At 44.0% G+C, this 21,677-nt stretch overlaps 1 protein-coding gene across 5 annotated transcripts in view; it reads left to right on the plus strand.

The window, feature by feature from the left end:
• Positions 1-21,677, plus strand: part of PLEKHG1 (pleckstrin homology and RhoGEF domain containing G1) — a 204,039-nt gene that overhangs the window by 69,922 nt on the left and 112,440 nt on the right. The window contains exon 1 of one of the 5 annotated variants that reach the window (XM_037049515.1): positions 9,834-10,077. The exons of 3 other annotated variants lie outside the window; for them this stretch is intronic. In XM_037049515.1, the coding sequence (XP_036905410.1) occupies positions 9,999-10,077 (79 nt within the window). In that variant the 5' untranslated portion in view covers positions 9,834-9,998. Of the gene's footprint in view, positions 1-9,833; positions 10,078-21,677 lie in introns of those variants that run through there. One more of the 5 variants, XM_037049042.1, reaches the window with a different exon arrangement.

A 21,677-nucleotide genomic window follows, 5' to 3' on the forward strand; every position in this document is an offset into this window, starting at 1 on the left:
AGCCCTTAGGAGTGAGAAGGAGCCAGACCCCAAGATTGTTGAGGAAGTGGTCAGTCAGAGGAGCTGGTCAAAGTCAGGAGTCCTCCCACCCCTCACTCAGCCTTTCACAAGGCCAGCCTTGCAGAAGGCTCCACACACCAGGCCCCACCGTGGGTGCTGAGGGTACAATGGTTAAAACAGAAGTGACACTCGCAGGGAGCTTACAGTCTAGTAGAGCTGCAAGGTGCTTTTAAAGACCATTATTATATGTGCATACTTACAAGTGGTGGTGAGTGCTGTGAATGACGGGAAAAGAGAACTCCTGAGAGGCTGGGCCTTTGCTGGCAGGAAACTGGGGAAGGCCTTTCTGAAGTTGGGGTATGAGTGAAAGAAGGAATGATTGAAAGCCAGAGTGTCTGGAGTCCCTGAGCCACAGGCAAGTGGGATGATGAGATGGGCCCGTGGGATAGATGAGGGTTAGTTTTGCAAGTCCTCATGGGCCACTTAAGGAGTTTGGTTATTTATTCTTAAGGCAGTGAGAATATATTTACAGGTTTTAAGTGGGGGAGGGTTATAATCTAGTCTAGCTTTTGAAGCTTCACTTTAGCTCTGGGGAGGATAATAAATTGCAGATAGAGTGAAAAAAGGGTGACTAGTTAGGGGCCTTTGGCAGTAGGCTGGCTAGTCAAGAGCTAATGAGAGCTAATGGTCTCTTGGACCAAGGAATCCCTGATACGAACCAGATTACCCCACCGGACACAAAAAGATGTGCAGATGTTATCCAGGAACCACTGTTTGGGTAATGGAAAGGAAGCGCGATACCAGAAGTCGCAGGCCCAGTATTTCCCTTTGCTCACTCGCCTTCATAAGTGGTGCAGGACTTCCCGTGCCTGGGTTCTCTCTGTGGCTAGGAGAACGTGAGAGCCTGAGTCCGTGGGCGCCCCCAGGAATCAGGCATTGTTACCAGGTGATCCAAGGTACTGTGCAAATTCTGGAGATTGCTGCTGCCTTTTTTGCTTTCCCCTGGGTTCCAGTAAATTCTTGGGGAAGCCAGGGGGCATTTATATTGTTTGATCCTGGAGATGAGCAAACATGGAAATTAGGAATGATTTTACAATTGCCATAGAATTTCACCCTTTGAAAAGTTCTAATTAGTTGTAACAATAAGCCTATATTAAATTTATGCTGCATTTCACCAATAGTAGCATTTAAATGATGTAAGAGAATACAAAAAATGTAAATCATTATTGCTTTGGCATGTGTATAATATAGTTAATACAAACTATTTAATATCTAAATATATGTATTGAATTGTGTATAATATACATGTATTAAGTTGCATATAATATATGTCATAGTTGAAGAATGTTCTCTGTTATTTTAAGCAATAACAAAGCATGGGTGCATGTTAATATATTATAATTTTTCCTTTGAATGTTATAACAGAAAACCATATCAAAGACTTTGAGATGACAGGACATTTTGAAGATGCATTGGTATAACACTCCAATTATTTTTATGGAAGTAAATGACATAAAAGCACTCTCTTATCATGGAGTCAAAAAAAAAAAAACCCTCTAACCCTCTCCAGAAGAGAAATTTTTTGGTTGATAAGTCAGAGAATGAAAAAAAGAAACATACAATGATTTCTTTTTTGTAGATATTTAACTTCATTTTCATACATGTAATTTTATAATAAAAGGAAGGTGGGGACTCGTTTTTGAAGTCTGGGAAAAGCAATGCTTATACATTAAAAATAAGATAAGATTTAGATGAAATAACTGGCCCCTTCTGACACACTCCTTTCCTTGTCAGTGTCTCTGCAGGGGGACCCACAGCATGGTGCCTGCTTCTGAGTGGCATGAAATAAATAATTCAGCATTTTCTGCTACGTATCAACCCTCTGCTTATTTCCCCCTTCAAATTACATATTATGGCAAGACTTCTCACTTGTTAAAGTATTTAATTACTGTGTTTGGCAGTCATGGTTGGTCGCATTCTATAAACAAATGCCTACTTCAAACATGGAAACTGATTTTTTTATAGTCTGCCAGAAAAGAGACTGTTTGATGTGCAGTTTGAATGCTCTATTTCTGATTGTATAATTTCAGTCTGGGAATAGAATTTTGGCATTTGTCTGCAGTCCTTATGCCATAGACAATTGACCTTTAACATCCTCTCTAAAAGGGCAAATCATCATGGATCCGCGTTCCAAAAATACTTTTAAGGTAAGCGCCATTCTGTTTAAAAGAGCCTTTTATTGTCCAGCGGTTGCACATCTGGCCAGTACTGCATCGTTTTCAAACATTCTGCAGAACTGGAGTTACTTCAGCCCCCCTTCTAGCCTTAGAACAGTCCCTTGGTGTTCAGATGAAAGCCTGGTGGACAAAGTCGATTTTCTCCTGCCGGTCTGTAGGCAGTGCTTGCTATTAAATGTTGAAGTATATTCACAAACACCTCTCAGGGCACAAAATTCTGATTTCAGGCATTACCTACACCCGTATTCAAGTAAAAATTAGGGAAGCCGATTCTCTTCATGGACTATTATTTTCTAAACTCCGTTTCTAGGAGGAAATCTAACCATTCCTTCCCACCACCCATGAAAATACTTAGGCATGAAGGATTTATTTAAGGAGAAAAGAATAAGCTTGTGTTGCCCTGTCTGTGTTTATTAAACCTACTTCGCCCACCTTCTCTTCCTTGAGTCTGATGTGATGCTCCTTCACGGAGGTGAACCTGAGGCAGAGCCATGAGTCTGAATCAAATCATAGTTCAGACATTGGACTTACCTATTGAAGTGGGAACTTGTATGATGCCCCCCCCCCCAAATTAATAAGGATTGAAAGAAGTTTTATTGTTAACCCTAAAGTGAGCAGAAAGTTTGGTTAGGCAGAACTTCTCAATACTTGAGGAATTTGGATAATTGCTATTTGACTCTAAAAGTAATGACAGAATTATTGACCCTGGAAGCCAAGCTCTCTTGCTCCTGACTTTCCCAGAATCAACTTGCTACACGGGAGTGTATGAGCTCATCTGAGAATGATACCCACCTAAATTTAAAGAGCCAGCTGGATTCAAGCTATTGTTACAAATTATTGTACAACTGCCCTGGCTGGTGTAGCTCAGTGGATCGAGCGCGGGCCTGTGAACCACACGATCGCAGTTCAGTTCCCAGTCAGGGCACATGCCTGGGTTGCAGGCCAGTTCCCATCAGGGGACTCACGAGAGGCAACCATACATTGACATTTCTCTCCTTCTCTCCTTCTCTTCCCCTCTAAAGATAAATAAATAAAATCTTTTAAAAAAAAGAATGATCCAATAAAAAAATATCTTAAAAAAACAAATTACTGTACAACTATATTAATGGCACCTGGGTTTACTTTTATTTCAAATTGCATAGTGCCAGGTTACACCTCACCTACTTCCTATAAAAGGTCCATATAAATTGGGAACTGTTTTCTATTTGAAACTTAGTAAACTCAAAAGTTTTATATGAATTGATGAAGTTGCCCAGCTGAGAAATATTTAATATTTCTCAGTGGCATATTTGGAGCTTACTGAGTGCCAGCAGGTGGTGGTGGGTAGATGCTTGGCACACTTACTATCTCTCCTGTACCACCCTGTGGTGGCAGCCCAAGTGGTCTTCTTACGTTCATTCCTGCCCCTTCCATCCACTTCCACTTACACCATTTATTGATGCACAACGTGGGCACACTTACACAATTTGGGAGCGTGCCTAAAGTTGCACAGCTCCTGCGTGGCCGAGCAGGACTCTCGCCCAGGTCTGTCGGACACCAAAGCGCATGCTTTCTGGTGCATTTCCTCACGTGCTCTCACATGTTCGTGCCGTTTCTCTTGTTCATTCCTTCATGCTTCCCAGGTTGAGGTAGGGGTTTGGGAGAAGGGAGTTTCTACCCCCTCAACCTCATCTTTTGGGTCTTTTCATGTTTCTAGTATAACTGTGTCTCTTGAGTCATTTACTCCCATTCTAAGCTAGTTTTATTTTGGCCTCTTGTCTTTAATGATAAAACTTTTTTTTTGAATAAGCATGAGGATTATTTAAATCTAAGATGATAAAATTAAGTAGCAAAAGTGAACCTACATAAATATTTTTGTGCAGATATTCAGTATAGAAATACCAACAAAATATAGATGCATCGAGTAAAAAACTAAAAGTTACTGACCAAAAAATACAATACAAAAAAATTACCTAAATTCAGATCTCATACCATAAAATAGATAGATAATCTCAGTGACCTCCCTGTGAATTAAAGAATTTTGTATGTGTAGTAGCACAGTTTCAGATATAAAGAAGAAAATTTTGTTGAAGGCAAAAAGATTGAAAAGCAAAACATGGGCAAATGCATTTATCTAAAATTTAAAACCTTTTAAAGCCTAAACAGAATGAGAGAAACAAAATGAGAAAATATACACAGCAAAAATTTGAGACTTGATAATGTGTGCACACACACGGAGTTATATATATGGGTGCAAGATCAGATTCCAATTGGATAATTGGTCCAAAGATACTAACGGCGATTTCACCCAAAAGAAAACAAAGAGAAAACCATGTATGAAGATAAATTCAACTGTAATAAATTTGAAAATGGATACATTTTCCACCTACTGAGTAAAAAAAGGCAAAGACCAACATTGGAAAGGTTGTGGGGAAAACAGATTCATGCATTGCTGCTGACAATGTAAATTAATCCAATTTTTTTGGAGAACACTTGGAAGTAAGACTTATTGAAGTCTTATGCTTTGAACCTGCAGTGCTCTGTCTGGGAATTTGTCCCCAGGACTTCACAAGATAAGGAATTACCGAGCCACTGCGGTGTTGGAAGCTGAGAGAAGTGGACAGGGAGGAGACAGATTGTAACCTGAAGGAGTGACTAGGGCAATTCAAATGAACTGCAACAATACATGTTCAAAGACGTTTTCAAAGACGTGGGGAAAATGACTAGTGGCAGCCTAAATGCCTAAAAATTGGAGAACTCATTGTCCTGAATCATGCACTACCCTACTGTCAAAACTCTGCTCTTCTGCTCATACCCATGAGTGAAGGGCAATCTCAGGTGCCCACGCCCCAGGACTTGGCTCCTCCCTGGCTCCTCCCTGGCTCCTCCCTGTCCTTCACGCCCCAGCCCCAATCCCCTTGAATCAACTCTCAGGCCTTATGATCTGCACTCCAGCTGCCTTCATCCAGGCTGCCATCTCCTCTTTCCTGGCTGGTCTTTTTCTGCCTGGTTGCATGCTCACTCCCTCCAATCTTTTTCCACTTCATCAAGAGCCTTTGCAAGACACAGAGCTGACTGTGGTCCTCCTCAGTTTCAAACCTCCCTGGACCTTCTTGCTTCAGGACAAAATCAAATGCTTTGTTAAGTGTAGGAGGAGGCCCTTCATGGCCCAGTTCCCGCTTACCTCTCTAGTCCTGTCTCTTGTTTCTGCCCCTCCTCACAACTGCTAACACACGCAGACACACCACAGTTTCTACCCGACTGTGCTGCTTGTAGTCCCCCCAAATTGTCCCCCCAAACCATCCCCCCAGGGCTCTGTGCACAGGAGACTCCCTTTCTCTGCCCCTCATCCCGACCCCCAGCAGCAGGCTGCTGACTTCGATATATTCCTGTTTGTTTTTCTGGAATCAGTCCATGTAGGTCCCTCTAGGGACAGCTTCACGATATGGGTCCCTTTCTGGTACCCACAGACAGACTGGTGGAGCGGCCCGCCTGTGTCCGACACAACACCCGGCAAACCCCTCGTATACAATGTTGTCCTTGTTGGGAAGGACATTCCGAAATCTGATGTCTGAACTGTTTGGTTTCCTTTTCACTTGAAGAAAACTATATTAACCTTTCTAGTTGTTGCACTACGTTTTATACTATTTGATGAATAGTGGTAGCTACAGCCATTTAAAATTATGGATAAAAAGTGTCTATCTTTGCTCACTTCCTTGCTGTCTGCAGAAATGAACAGGTGTCTGGGGCTGCCGAGTCTGGGAGCCTTGCACAGCCACAGCAGGTGAGCGGTAGGGGAGGCATCAAGGGAGAGAGTTAGACCACTGGCCAGTGAAAGGGTCATTGAGAGAAGGAGGTGGCCCACGTGAGATCACCAAATCCCGTTAGCTAGAAAATCCAGTAGGCCCCCTATTCACTCATTTAAAAATCTACCATCAAGTGAGTTTGGCAAGAGTAAAACAGGATGTCTTATGAGTCACAGTGGTACCTCGGTCCTCGTCATCAATTTGTGCCTAAACTCGTGCTGAGTACCGAACGATGAAGCATCTTCTCTTGCGGGGTGGCATGGTCACGCATACAAGTTCGGAGAATCCCAAGCAAGCGCCGAGTGCTGACACAGTTTTTTCTTATCGAAATGCAATGAGTCCAGGGCTTGATCAGTTCTAAAGCCGATGAGTACTGAAGTATGATGGGTTTTTGAATGTATTCCCTTGTCTGTAGTGTAAATAGTATTTGTGACAATTTAAATCATAGTGTGAATATTATCTGACACTTGAAAGCAAAACGGGGCAAAGTAAAGGTAACTCTGTATTCCCTCTTTGTCTAGTCAAATGTTTTAAAGTTGTTCCCGATGGACACCTGGCCTGAGCAAGTTTGCATGAGTAACTCTATAGAGTGAGCACGGAGAAGTCGAGCCATTCGTAACGTTCCTTGTATAAACAAGAACTACTTCTCCACAGAAATAATCCATGTTAACTTCAGAGGCCTTAGTAAACAGAAGTTTCCATATTAGGTTCAGTCTGAAGTACCCATCTTGACCCAATCTAATTGATGTAAGTGGTAGGAATTAATTTTCTGCAGACAGGGATAAAGACTAATCCGAGTCAATCAGCGCCTTGTAATTAACCCACATACTCTTTTAAAAGGGAGGGAGAAATGTTGGCACATTCTCCGGTTTAAGGTTCTACATCAATCTAGAGTTCTATAGCTTTATAGAGTTCAGATTTCAGGATGGATTTACAATTAACAAAGCTCTTGCTGAAGCAGATGGTTATTTGCAGCTGCCAAATGTTGAGGTTTTTCTTGGGAATCTGTTCCAACGATCCATGAGCAAATGAATGATTCTGTAAATGAAAGACAAAACATTTCTAGGTGCCTTTTAAATATGGTTAGCAAACCTGGGTTTTATCATGTTAGATGAACATTGATTTTATAGTTTTAAAGCCTGAAGTCCCTGAATACCAGTTAATTGTAAAGTAGAAATCAGTCTAAACACATCACCTTTCATTTCTAAGAAAATAAGTCCCGGAAAGGACAGAAATGTTAACAATTTTCTAAAAAACCAATGTGTTCAACAAATTCTTATTCAGTTGCATGTGCAAATGATGGCGCCACGTGAGTGTAAGGTAACCTTGTCTTGTAGAGGAGAAAATGGATGTGGAAATCAGTTTTGCAGGTTCATTCCGGGTTTGACATGAGAAGGCTCTGTCGCTTTTACTTGAGTTGCTGTGTTTTTAATCAAGGTCAACAGCTCTTAATGTATTTCAGCCTAGGTTCTAATCTTATAATAAATGCCGAGCTGCGGGAGATGTTTAGTCATTTGTTAAACTTCTTGAGCTTTATGGCTCTATGTTAAACAATATAAATAGGATTTCCAGGGGCACAGCAGATGTAAATTTTAAACCTAAGTATGAGATAAATGTAGGCAGCCCACACTTCACCAGAGGTCTGTCTTTGGAGACTCTATAAAATAAAGTAGGTATGATAAAACAGAACATATTTTCCCATGGGAATGATTTTATAATTGTGGGCCATTTTCTTTATAGAACGTGGTATCTAATTATGACAATAGCATGTTTTTCAAAATTACAAGAGTTGTAATAGAAATACTGTGCACTGTAATTATACCAAGGTCCCCACTGCACTGTAATTGTTCATTCATTCACTCATTCATTCATTCTACAAGTAGTCAGTGAGTATGTGCTATGTGCCAGACCCCATTCCGAGCTCCAGGGATTTGATATGGGCAAAATTGCATGCCCTGCACCCTCATCAATACCACTGAGTAGATGGGTAGGCGTGATTACTATAAACCAAATATTCATTGCAAATTATAAGTGCTAGAAAGAAAAAAAATCAGACACCGCAGAGGTGGTGACTGAACCGGCGTCTGGCAGATCGTTCATAGCTGCAGTGGCAGGCTGTTTGTGGCAGGAAAGCGACATGGAGAGACTTTGACTCCCGGGAGGAACTTGGAGGACAGTGGGGAGTCTGGGGTGACGCAGGAGAGAAGGCCAATGGGGGGAGCTAGAGGCAGGGCCTGGACACGTGAGGTGTCAGAGACTGTGTTAAAATCTAGTTGTTTGTTGTTCCTGAAGAAATGAAAAGGCATGGAAGAGTTTCCGTTCGTTGGGGTAAGCATGAGGTGGCATCAGACTCACAATTTGAAAAGTTTGTAGTGTGATAGGCCTGTGTCTTCCAGGAGATTAGAACATTATACTAGTACACAGGAAAAATGACCAGGGTAGAGATGGATAAAAGTTAAGTATTCGAGAAAGAAAGTTAAGAAGTTAAAAAAAATTGACTGGAGTTGATGACGCTTTTGAATATCTGGAATGAAAGAGAAAAAGTAGAAACAACGGCTCCTGCATTTCTGGCTGGCGAATCCGTGCAGATGGTGGTGGTGTCCGCTGGAAGAGGACCAAGTTTGGGAGGAAGACTGTGTTTCATTTTGGATGTATTACACTTCAGTTGCCTGTGAAATCTCAAAGCTGAGACATCAAATAGCCACTTGGATATACTGCCCTGGGGCTCAGAGTCATCGGATGGTTCTGCAAAGGGGACTTTGGAATGTCAATATAGGTAGGAGGAAAATGAGGACAGTAAGGGATCATGGTCCCTCGGAGGGACAATGCTTCAAGAAGGGAGTGGCCAAAACTGTCAGATGCTCCCAAGAAGTTCTATGAGAAAGAGACTGATGCATACTGGTTGAACCAAACGGCATCGGACTACAGAGAACTAGCCTGTGCTAACTGCGGGCAGCTCTCTGCCAAAAGAGCCAGCAAATGGGCTGAGACTGCGCTGCCCAGTGGTCCCTCCCACACTCCGCTGATCTGATTCCTTATTCCTGCCCCGAAGTCAAGGGCGTGGTGAGGGGTTGGAGAGACACAGGAAGAAATTCCCCACACAGCCCACCCTCCGCCCCAGCAGCTCCTTCCCGAAGGAGCAGCAGGAGGTCAGGTGTTTGGTACTGAGGTGGCAGTTGTACTCAGTTCTGATGGCTGGTGCACATTTCAGTAGCTGGCAACCATGGCGCTCCAGCCGACATGCACTTGCAAAGCACCCTCCGTGCACCCAGAGCTCTGACGGGTTCCAGGGAATTCCAAAGAAGCAAGCGGCCCAATCAACTGAGCCCCTGCCCTCTGCAGAAGGCAGGTGCAGACAGTATTTCTGTGTGTGAAATTTAGAAAATGGTTGGTAGCTCGCAGTCACCGCAGGAAATTGGAAGCAAACATCTCTGAACTAAAGTTTGCTGTGAGCCATATTGGCCTTCAAAAAGCCTTTGGCATGATTCTAGTTTTCTGGATATGCTGTCTAATGAAAAAGTGCTTCCTTCCTCAGCGTGTCCCTTTCATGAGCAGGGCGGGGGCGGGGGGTGGGTGGGAGCTGGTGTCTTATAATAAGACTGACTTGGGGGAAAATGACCTCATGTGCTCGAGGGCTGAGCTGTTTCCCTTTGCTGCGGGAACACCTTGGAGCAAGAACACGGAGGGCCGTGGCGGGCCTGTGGCAGGAAGCGCATGTGCACAAGTTGGAAAGGGTGGGCTGACCTACACAGGCAGGATATTACTCTGCTTCCTCTTCCTGACTGTGTTTCCCAGAGGGGTCATGGTCATGGCTCAGCTTCCTGTTGGGGAAAACCTGTGATACTGAGTGTCCACCTGCCACAACCGGCAGACTAACAGCAGCAAACTGTCTGATGCTGCCGTGAAAGCTGAGCCTAGAGTTCACGTACAGACCCTGTCTCAACACCCTCAGGGACCTAAGACCTCTGATGCCCAGATGAAGCCGTTCTTTGTGGAGTTGAAGGGAAAGGAGACGGCTGTCTTGACAGATCATGTTGTGGACCCAAACGTCACAGGCGAGTGAAATGTGGGGACTCTGAGGGGTCTGGGCTGGAGAAAAGACAAGGTGATGTCATGAGATGGCACCTGTCACCAGGTGCTTCATGGAAACATGAGGGGTCAGGCAGCCAGACTGGGTGGAAACTGGGTGGACATGGCCACAGTGTGCATTCTCTTCCCCCCAACATGCTGTGTGCTGGCTACACACTGTGCTGTGCCCAAAGTGGGTACAGGTTCTGGTCCCATACTTTAAAAACCCGCAGCCGAGGAACTTGGTGTCTTCATACCATCCTTGTTGGATTCCAGGCTGGCAATGAGAGAAAGTGCTAGGAGCGAAGGGAAATGCAGGCTTCCTGGCAGGGTCTTAGACTTAGGAGAGTGGTCCTTTCAGGACAAACCCTGGGAATCTGTATGTATTGTGTTTGTCGTGGCTGGCTGAGTGGGACAGACGTGAGGCAGTGGACGGTTGCAGGAGGGTGAGCAGCACTGTGGCCTGAGCCTGGGGCACCCTGGGAACACACAGGAGGCACAGGTGAAAACTCAGGTGCGGGTTTGGGGAATTTTGTCAAAGTATCAACTGGCTCCAGTGACCTCCTTTCTCACATCCTTCCTTATCACCCCTGGTGGGCGAAAACAGCAGCTGTGCAGGGACCCCGGTGTCTGAGTTCGGGCAGTTTGCCATGCTTCAGAAATGGTCACGAGTCCTGCGTCTCTCACCCTGGACTTCCCATCAGCCCGCTGGGGACGGGCGTCTGTTGTTTGTAGGGATCTCAGATGTGTGGCCGTGGTCAGGCCTCAAAGGACAGCCTCCTTCAGGAGGGTGTGAGCAGTGCTTTAGTCCTCATGGCTAATCCTTTGCTTTCGCACCACTTTCTTATCTCCGCCACCTCACTCTGAGGGTGTCTCTGTGACTTGGGGTGGGGGGGAGGTTGTCACAGGGACTGAGAGACTGTTGAAGGCTCCCTTGTCCTTTTCCCTAGCCGCCCACAGCAAAGGGAGCCCCCACCTGAGTGAGGAAGGAGAAGCACACCCCGAGGAGGAACAGGACTTGTCCCTCTCCTTGGGTGCTGCCCCGTGATCGCACTGTCCCCAGAACACGGAGGTCGGGGCACGGAAGGAGTAGAGCCAACGGCTGCCTGCTCTCTCTTACTGTTTGAAATCCCCATCCTCCATTTCTGCTTTCCCTCCATCTGCAATGAATCTAAAGTTTTTCTAATTTTAGGAATGTCCAAATAATTACCAAATGAGGGAAATTTCAACGAAATGACTGTAAAATGTGTATCCTCAAAACACTGCTGCTTTTTTAGTAACCTGGGCTTTTTAAGAAAAACTGAAGTCAGTTTTCAGGGGGGTGATTTGGGGGAATTTGCCTGCCTTCTGCAAAAAGAACCTTTGATCTCATTAAAGAAGGTGTAACTGGGAGACAGAGGAAAAGGGAACTCGGATATGGGTCATTCTATCTGTGTAACCTATAAAAGTCATAAGGACAGTAAATAATAGCCAAACCTCTCAGGCTGTCTGCAGTTAATTCAATCTTAGTCCCACTCTGGCTTGATGCATATAGCATATGGAGATACTCAAGGGATTCTAGAACTTTCTACTATTTGTCCCTCCCACAGCTTTAATGCAGCCAATGGTCTCTAAGCCATGTGCACCTGGCATCATGACCAGCAGGGGGCATATGTGAGCAAAGCGTTTTACACCTGAAGCTCAAGTCCCACCTACTGAGTATGAGGAACTCCAGCAACCTCACCAGAAGAAGAATTAAGTTATTGGAGTCAATTCATTTTTTTAAAAAAGCCTTTGACAGTTCACACAATTGTGAGTTTTCATTAAATTCCCTTAATCAACTTTCCTCATCCACAAAAGCTGATAGAATTCTGGGAAGGGAACACTCAGAGCATTAGAAATACTTTTCATATTTTGTAAACAAATTCTGTTCCTCTGGCGGAATGGTTCTCTTTGGAAAAACAATTACCTGAAAGCTCTTCCAATTCAGGAGAGAAAATAGGCTGGGGAAAGACAACCAGATATGTAGGTGAGTGGCCCACCCACATACAGTCAGTCATGTCGCAGGTTGAAAAACTGGACTTGAGGTGAAAAGTGAAGAATGATAAAACAGACAAGCCCAAAGCTCTCACACAAAGGACATCGGCACTGCCGCAGCGTTGGCCGCCCTCGCCTGTTGATTGACTCTGTTCACATTTTCATTCTGATGTTTGCTGGTGTCCGCTGTCCCTCTTCTCCCCAGACAGACTTTCCCTGGGCCTCCTGAGCGAGGGCCACACAGGCTGAGAATGGGGGTGGAGGATGGAGGCCGGCAGAACTGCCCCGACCTGTCTGCCTTGGGTGTGACACCTCGTCCCAGGTGGACAGGATTCTCCTGAGGGTGGCAGCCCGACAGGCCGCCGGCCCCACCTGCCACCCTGCCAGCCGCGGCTGCCCGGGGAGCATGCTGTCGGCAACTATGGTGGGGACCCTGGTCCGAGGCTGGAGGAACCGCAGCTCTCCAAGAAGGGTGGAGGCCAGACCCCTCAGCCCCCAGAGCCAAGGCGGGATTCGGATTCAGGGTATGTTTGTGACCCTCCCCTATGACTGTGTGATGTTTTTTAAGGGTTTAGGAAGGTGGGGATGAACTTGTTAACTTTCCCCCCACTTAAGATAGAATTGACAATCTAGAGTCCATCTTTCTTCTCAGGTGTTACAGCTAACTCGCTGGGTGGTTTATGTTCTCTTTTTCTAGTCAAAAACATAGGTACCTTCAATAGCCACCCAGTAAGAGATTATTATTTCCACCTTATTTTCTTTCAAAAGCTTTTACTTTAATATATAATCCCTGTTTCATGTTATTTGTATTTGACCAGTAGGATAGAAAAGGTTTACCGGCTTTTGGTAAATTCTGTCTAAACCATATTATTTTATTACCTCTGGCACGGAAAGTGGTAAAAGTAGTTCACTTCTGGGTTTCCCCATTTATTCTTTTTATTTTCTGTTTTGATACAATTTTTTTGAGGCAACAGTAAAACTACCGACCAGAATCTGGCTCGCCTGTTAACTTCGCTCAAAAGGTTATTATGGCCTCTTCTGAAATAAATTTTCCCTGGAATGAAATACTTTTGAAATACCTGACCTCATTGTGTTCTGTCTAGACCAGCGTTTTTCAACCAGTGTGCCGCAAGAATTTTTAAAACATGCACTACCAGGCTATTTAGCTGGGGACAATGACCTCTTTTCCCTTCCATCATCAAGCAATATAATGACAACAGTCAATGTGATGATAACCATCTGGTGTGAATGAATTAAACTTATACCTATTTTTTGTCAGATTGGCAAAAAATACGTTTTGTGTGTGTCACAGAATTTTTGTAACTAGTTTACGTGTGCCACAAGATGAAAAAGGTTGAAAATCGCTGTTCTAGACCTTGGACTTCTTAATGACACCTATCTAGAAGGGAGCTCTTTGGTCTTGCTGCTGACTGACCTCTGAGAGAAGCGTGGAGCCAGCCCAGGAGGCCAGGATGAGCCTAGAGGTAATCAGCTCCCGGGGGCTTTCTGGGCCGGCCTGCCCTCCCTTCAAAATGCTTTTATCTGACCCAGGGCCCAGAGCACTTCCCAAACAGTGAATGCCACTGTCCTTTCATTTCGATGAATATGTGTCAAAAGCCAGTATGTGCCTGGCAATCTTCTAGACACTGGCATGCTCTGGTCTATAGCTGGCCTATGACTGACAGGTGTAAAAACAGAACATTGTCGTGCGTTTGGTTCTGAGGGTGACTTCCGATCGTATTTTTCTGTCTGACTCTATTTAAGAAGCGTCAAGCCAGTTGATTATTTAAAAAATGCCTAGTGTCCATCATCAGATGAATAGATAACAGCTATGGGACATTTACACACTACTCGGCCGTAAAAAAGAAAAACTTGCGCCTTTGCGACACCATGGATGGACCTGGAGAACATTATGCTGAGTGAAATAAGCCAGGCAGAGAAAGACAAATACCATATGGTTTCACTCATATGTGGAAACTAGTGAACAAACTGAACTGACAAGCGAAATAGAGACAGACTCATAGATAGAGAGCAGGATGACAGCTAAGGGGTGGGGAGGTTAGTGGGTGGAGGGATTGAGCAAAAAGAAAAAGGACTCACGCACATGGACAGCAGTGTGGTGATTGGGGTGGGAAGTGAGGTTATAAGGGGACTAAATGGTACTGGGAAAAAATATAATAAAAAACAAAAAAAATTAAAAAGTGGTCTGTAAATATTCATGGCAAGATAGTAAATTAGTTATTTAACCAGACATCCAAAAGATAGAAGGCTCTTCCTTGTCCTAAACTGCTCAAAGCATTAGTAATTATTTGTAAAACCTAGGTGTTCAGTAAGAAGTATGACTCATGGTGTTTCAAATGTTGATCACCTGGTTCTTTTCCCAGTCAGTTTATTTAAGAATATTCGGAGCTTTACAAGATGACAAAGTAATAATGTGTTACCAAGGCAGGAATGGTCTTTTCTATTTTACAGCTTTATTGAGATATAATGTACATGCCAACAGTTCACCCATTTTAAGGGTACAATTCAATGGTTTTTGCTACTTTGCATGTTTTATTTTTAAAGTTGTGGTAAAATGTATATAATATAAAAGTTGGTATTTTAATCACTTTCAGTGTACAATTCAGCAGTATTGATTACATTCACAATTTTGTGCAACTGTTCTATTTCCAAAATTTGTTGTCACCCCAGACAGAATTTCTGTGCCCTTAGTCAGCAGCTCCCCATTCTCCTTCACCCCGTGCCCTCGGCGACCTCTAGTTCTGCCGTCTGCCTCTGAGACGTCGCCTGTTCCAGGTAGTTCACAGCAATAGGATCATACGAGGTTTTTCCGGATGGCTTTTGTGGCTGGCTTCTTTTGCTGGTGTTGTGTTTTCATGATTTATTCATGTTTCAGAACTTCATTTCTTTTTATGGGAAGGCAGGTTTTAATTCCCTTGTTTCTCATTCTCTTTCCCTTAAATATACCTTAATTCCTAACCTGCTCGTGAAGGAATCTTCGGTTATTTTTCCAGTCTTATATTTAAGTTATTTTCCAGTAACTTATATTTAAGTTACTTATAGCATAAAGAGACTCTGAGGAGGATATTTATTTTTAGTTAGTTCTTTAAAGGCAGGGACCACAGATTAAGCTTTTTTTTAAAAAACCTTTTTATCTCTAATGCCTAGTCCAGCTCCTGGCATAGGGTATTTATTCAACGAGTTTATCTTGAGATGAACAAATAAATAGTTTTAAGGTTTTACTCTTGGGTATCAGAAACAGATTTTAAATAAAACCCTATATGGTCTTCATGCTTCAGTTCTTCACTCTCTGGCAGTGATATTTTCTGTGACATAAAAATGGATAGCTGCAACTGTTTCAGTTTCCATGGAACCACTAATTGAAGGAGTAGATGTGTTGTATAATGTAACTATTTCACTGTGCTATGTCAGAAGTTCCCTCGGGGGGCCTGACAACGCCTGGTTCATGCCTTTAGTGAGTATCTGGGGATGTTTCTTATTAAGCGTGATCAGAGCAGCCCAGCTGCTAAGCAGTGTGACTGGAGACAAGTCTTTCCAACTCATGAACTTGGCCCTGTCTCCCTTGTTATTCCCTCTCGGTGCTGGGCCCAGGAATTGGGGGCAGTTGAACTACAGCAGAAGCTGCCCCAACTTCGAGAAGCCCTAATAGACCTCACTGGAGTACGGGGACTGAAGGCGAAGGTGGTTTTGGGGGACTCACTCCCGGTTTCCATCTTTAAATACAAAACGTAATTACATTTCTGCCAGTTACAGATGGCAGCCCACACTAAAATGCACTCTCCCTGCACTTTGACTATTTCCAAGGTGTGAAGGGCATGAGAGGAAGAATGTGGAATGCAAAATGAACCCCTGGATTTGGACTTGAAGGTCAGCCAAGTATATCTTCGCTGTAGATCATTTCTCCACCCACTGTCTCAATAGCTCATCACGAGCAAACATTTGCGAATTTTAAATGGCTGTTGGGTTATGTGCTTTGTGGAGGGGAAGCGCTTGTTGTCATGTGTGCGCTAACATTCTGTTCTCCTTCCATGGAACCCCTGTGAACACCAGGAAGACGGTTGTGTCACACATGCAGCTTTGCATATGTCACACGTACACCTGCCCTGTGATCCTCCCTCCTGGTCTAAATGATGGGCCCAGTTAGAGCTCTGAGCCCCGATGCTCGCTACCTCACCGTGTGCAGTGTCCATCGACAAGGAGGCACCCCCACAACTATTAGGCAGCAGTGACTTCGGAAACATGAAATGTGACATGTTATAAAGCAAGGAGCCTGGTCTTCATATATGGCCTGTGCGGTCTCTCTTGAGGCTTTTGTAAGTCACACCAGGTACTTAGGTTATTATTGCTTTTCACATTTCAAAGGCCTACAGACTACCATTGGTCTAAATATAAAATAATAATTTCTGACTGTGGAGTTGTACACCCTGTGCTCGAAAAGAAAGCCCTTCCTTCCTCATTTCTCAGTGACAGCCTGTAATCATCTTTGAGTGATTTTCAAGATTCTTTCTAAGCCACTATTTCCTCCATGGTGTCAGTGAGGGAACAGCTTCCCCTGGTGTCAGTGGGGTGGTTCCCATTCCTTCCCAAGCCCAGCCTCCCCACTAGTGAGAAGAGGTGGCAGTAAATCTCAGCCAGCTTTTTTTTTCAACAGTTACACTGGGAAGAAAGTTGGGTGGCAAAGTCACATCACCACTTCCTGGAGGACCTTTGAAAAGTTCCAGGTAGTCATTACGGCGTGACTGGGTCCTACCTACCCCAGCTCGACGGCCTCGTTGAGTTCCAGCCTAGGCTGGAAGGAATGGGGGACCAGGGTTGCATCTGGGTTCCCTCCCAGCCAGGACATGGCCCATTTCCTTCTTTGGAACGAGGTGGAGTGGGAAGAAACCTGCCCAGATTGGCTTCTTTAACCTTACCCCACGCATGACCTAGTAGCTTCAGGCCTGGGCAAAATGAACGAACACTGAGACGTCGCACATCACAGCTTGGTCTATGGTTTGTTTATAAACTAAGAGTATTCTGTCTTCAAAAATCAAAATTAAAATTTACCCACTTTATAATGAACAGTAATGACTAAATTTGACAATAGCGCTTTTAAAATAATTGACCATTATCTGTTTCCTGATGGAATTTAATGGACTCATACTCTGACCTAAGTAATTTTACTTAGTTTAAATCAGGTATGTAGTCCTGTTCCCATAATTAACCATGCAATTACCATTTAATAAGAGCCCCTTATTTTAATTAGAATAATCACAGAGCTCATGAAATAAATATTCACTGCTATGTGTAATATTAGTGAGCATGCTGCAAAGAAAAAATTTCTGAGGCTTATTCTTAACCTCAGAAAAAGTGTTTGTAATCTAGAGAAAACCAACATAAACAAATGAACAAATACAATATAAACAGGCAGAATTAATTGCTAAGAGGATATCAGAAGAGGAAATGATTAATTCTAAGAGACAGTATAGAGTTTGCCACCTAAGTAGGACTTGAATTGGGCCTTCCAAATCTTTGAGGATACTTCTGACTCTGGAATTAGGGTTAATAGAAAGCCAATACCATAGTTTGCCATGCACAATGTGTACTTTTTTGCCCAAGTTTTTGAAAGAAAAATAAGAGTGTGCATTATACATGGGTAGGACCCAAAATACCTTGTATCTGCTCTTGGGTTTTGTAATTATTTGTTACATGAAATTTCTTGTACCATAATATGTTCACAAATAAATGCTAAAATTCCTTTATAATGCAAAAAAGCAAGTACCTGAATATTAATTAATTAATTAATTAACAATTCAAATGAAAGGTTTTTTTCCTGAAAGTTTGGGCCATAAATAGGGGTGTGCATTTTATACGGCAAAATATGATATTTGCTCTTATCACAGGTGTAATCTTTTTTAATGAATGAAGGCTCTACTAAATCAAACAGAAAACTCAGGATTGGTCTAGTTATATACTATCAGGGGTAATTATACTATGCATGCCAATTCAAAGGCCCCAATCGCACTGTGATTTCCATGTTTAGGAAAGAGTGGGAAGAGCTTTCCAAGGGCAGGCACCAGGCTCAGCAAGGCACACAGCTAGGACAAGCTCATGGCGGCTGTGGAGTGCTGAGCTGTCCTGTATGGCCGCGGTGCCTGGTGAGACTTCTGAAGAACTGAACTTCAGTGCTGAGATACAGAGGTTGGACTTGATCTGTGTAGACCACAGGGAACTTCATCAGGCTTTCCTGGCTGAGGATAATGTACATCCTGAGTTCTAGAAGATAGCTGTGTAAAGAAATGGTCTTAGGAAGCAAGAAATTGAATTTCTCAAGACAGATTAAGGAGGGTATTGCAATGATTCAGACCGAAACTATGAGAGTGACAGTAAGGACAGGAAGAGAGGGTGGAAAGAAGAGATATAAACGTAATCTATTCTATTTTATGACCTATGGAAAAGTTACAGTTATTATTTAGTGAGCTTTATCTCAATGCTCATACCCATGGCTTTTAATTTGTAGGTGACTGAATGACAAGATAGAGAGACTAATGGCCCTGAAAGATTTTTATTACTTGTATTTCCCAAGAGGAGGGTCACGGCATGCCACACAGGGCCACAGGGGAAGCACCAGTGTCGGTCGGGAGGCAGAACGGAGCAAGAGGAAAGTCCAGCCTGAACCTTTATTGGGGTTCCCAGGGGAAGGGCAAGGGCAAACTGCTTAGCATCAGCTGTTTGCCTAGTTCCATCAGGGAAGTGCCTAGGAGCTGCCCCTTGCTGTCTGGTACCTGGCCCCGGGTGAGGAGTGCAGGGGAAACACCACTTTTATGTGTGAGAGTCGGGTGAGGGGGTGGTGCAGAGTGCCCTGGATCACAGGGGAGTTGAAAACAGCTTGGGGCTGTTAGGTTGGCCCTGTGATGAATGGAGGCCAGATAGATGAATACAGAATCAAAGAAAACGTGAGTTAGAAAATCTCATTCATCGCTCTCAGCAATCTGCAGTATATGCTAAATTGCCCCTCTTTTACACATGAAGCAACTGAGACCCAAAGTGATTCAACACCTTACCCAAGTTCACACAAGTGATCACGGTTTTTGGAGCTGGATTCGATCCCACACGTCAGCACCTCCAGCCCCCTGCTGCTAATCTCTGCACACGGCTTTCTCTGCTTGACTGCTCTCCCTCACTCTGGACTCAGGACACGAGACTCCTCCCGCTGAAAAGGAGTGATGGAAAGTTGTAGAAACTTCTCCAGCGGCCACTGGATTGGGGACTAGAGGCAAATTTATGTGGTTCGCTGTCTCTCTGTAAGTATGTATGTGTACCCTGGTGGCCCAGTATTTGGTGCGTTAGAATAAATGAATTCATTAAATGTGTGACTTAATCACTGTCCCCTCCCTTCCTGGAAATGCGTCTCAACCTTGACCCCTCTCTGATCATTCTCACTCTGGGACATGGGAGCTCTCAGGTCAGCAAACAAAGCCCTTACCAGATTCCTTCCTCCCCATTGGCCAATGATCTCAATGGCCTATGAGACGATGTCTGATTTCCCTGGGAGAGACGGTGAGGTCCTGCCTCAGGAACTACCCTGTTTGGTCACAGTCCAGCACATTCCTCAGTTCAGGCCAACCACTCCCCATGAGTTCTGTCTCTCACAACCTCTACAGCTTTGTTCTCTAACACTTGGCTGCCTTCTCACCCCCCTCTCTGTACATCTTCATGCCTCGTGTCCACGAAGAGCCAGCTCGGTGCTCCACCTCTGTGGCAAGGCATGCACGTCGCCCATAAATCCTGCAACAAGGTCTCTAGGAAACAACTACTTTGCAACAGGCCACGTGGTGGGCATGCAGTCAGGACCTTGGAGCTTGTGACTGGCTGAAGGGACAGGGTGGAACAGTGACAGATGCAAAAATTACTATTCAAGAATATGGAGGCTATGGCCCCTGAGACTTTAGACAGCTTTCCCAGCCAGACTGGTACCACTTTGTAGGTAGGTGTTGCTTTGCTCATCTTGGTCTCGAGACGAGCTCCAGTAGTCTCCCTGGGGCTCTGCAGTGGGACAGTGAACCCTCAGACAGAGGCACAGCAAGTCCAGTTTCTAAGAGCCTTTGCCAAAGGAACATGGCAGAAATTCCTGTTCTCTGTCCACCGTGATTTCAGTTATGTGGGGACAGTCGCTGTCTTTGCATCAGGGCTCAGTGACAGGGAGTGATAATAGCCGAGGGCGTCAGATCTCAATCCCAGAGTTAGCCTGGCTGGCTCACGTGCCTGTGTTACCACTTACTGGTCATCTGACTCTGAGTGTTACCATCCTCTTTCAGTGCCTAATTCTTCTCAGCTGTAAAATAGGGTTGATAGTGATGCTACCTTTTAGAGTAGTTGTGAGATTTTAAATGAGTTAATTTTTTTAAAAGAAGCTTAAAGATGGTACCTGGCATGTAGTAAACACTCAATAAGCATTAACTATTATTATTACTTATTAGTTTGTGGTCCTCATGACTGTGCTTCCTGTCTCTTAGAGCTTTTCTAGTCAATTCCTGGTAACCGGAACTGCCTACTCTTGTAAGGCACCATGTCTGCCAATCTCCTCCACTAGTCAATTTTTATAAAACTGAAGCTGAAAAACCTCAGCATAAGCATTTCCCTTGGTATACTAGAGATGCTGGCGTTTTATTATTCCTACATTGACCACTTAATAGCTTTTAAAAGAATCGGGAAGTCGCAGCATCTGTTGGCCCCCATATTGGGGTGGCTGTTGTGCTTTTGTTTCCATGTGAACCTTATTTTCTCAAAGTTTATAAGCCCTTTGCTCCCTGGTGAGATCCAGCAACAAGTTTCTGTTCCAAAGAACAGTCTTTGTCCTACTTGAAAATCGACCCTGGCATCTACTTTCTTTATAAAGAGGTCGCTCTGAGCTTTATGCTTCTAGAACTTCCATTTAGCTTGCGGCTTTTGCAAATGTACTTTTTCATGTTTGATCACTTTGGAAAAGTTCTTCAAAGCTGCAAACTCAGCAAGCACATTGTCTTTTGGTTTTTGATGCTGAGTTGCCTCTAATCAGTCTTAGTTTGAGATAAGGGTGTAGAAAATGTTAGAAATTTACTAGGAATATGTCTCTGTTCTACAGGCTGGTACCCTAGACTGCAGACAGTATTTCTCCTTTAGAAAATTGTTGATACCTTTTTCCTTGAAATTTTAAAGCCTAGGGCAGTGGTTAAGCCCTCTAGCACTAGAGTAAACAGACCTGGATAGATCCCTGACTCTGCTGCTTGTACGGAGCCTACCCAAGCCTCAAGCTGCCCATCTTTAAAATGGGGATAGTAGAGGTCTTGTAAGGGCTGAAGGAGGCCGTGTATATCAAGCACTTACAGCAGGGCCTGACAACCACGAGCACTCGTTGCGGCAGATGTCTGGCCCTAGAGTTTCTGGGATGAACTCCATCTGGCTGTTGACGTTTTCTTGAAACAGAATGTGCCCTCCTTGAGTGGAAGGAGATTTTGTGTGAAAATGCCTGGAAAGTGACCAAGGGTACTTATTTAATCACTCTAGTCAGGAAGAAAAGGGGGGAAAGACA

The sequence above is a fragment of the Sturnira hondurensis genome, unplaced genomic scaffold (genome assembly GCF_014824575.4).
Source record: "Sturnira hondurensis isolate 20B ecotype Veracruz unplaced genomic scaffold, ASM1482457v3 Scaffold0000167, whole genome shotgun sequence".
Taxonomy (NCBI): Eukaryota; Metazoa; Chordata; class Mammalia; order Chiroptera; family Phyllostomidae; genus Sturnira; species Sturnira hondurensis.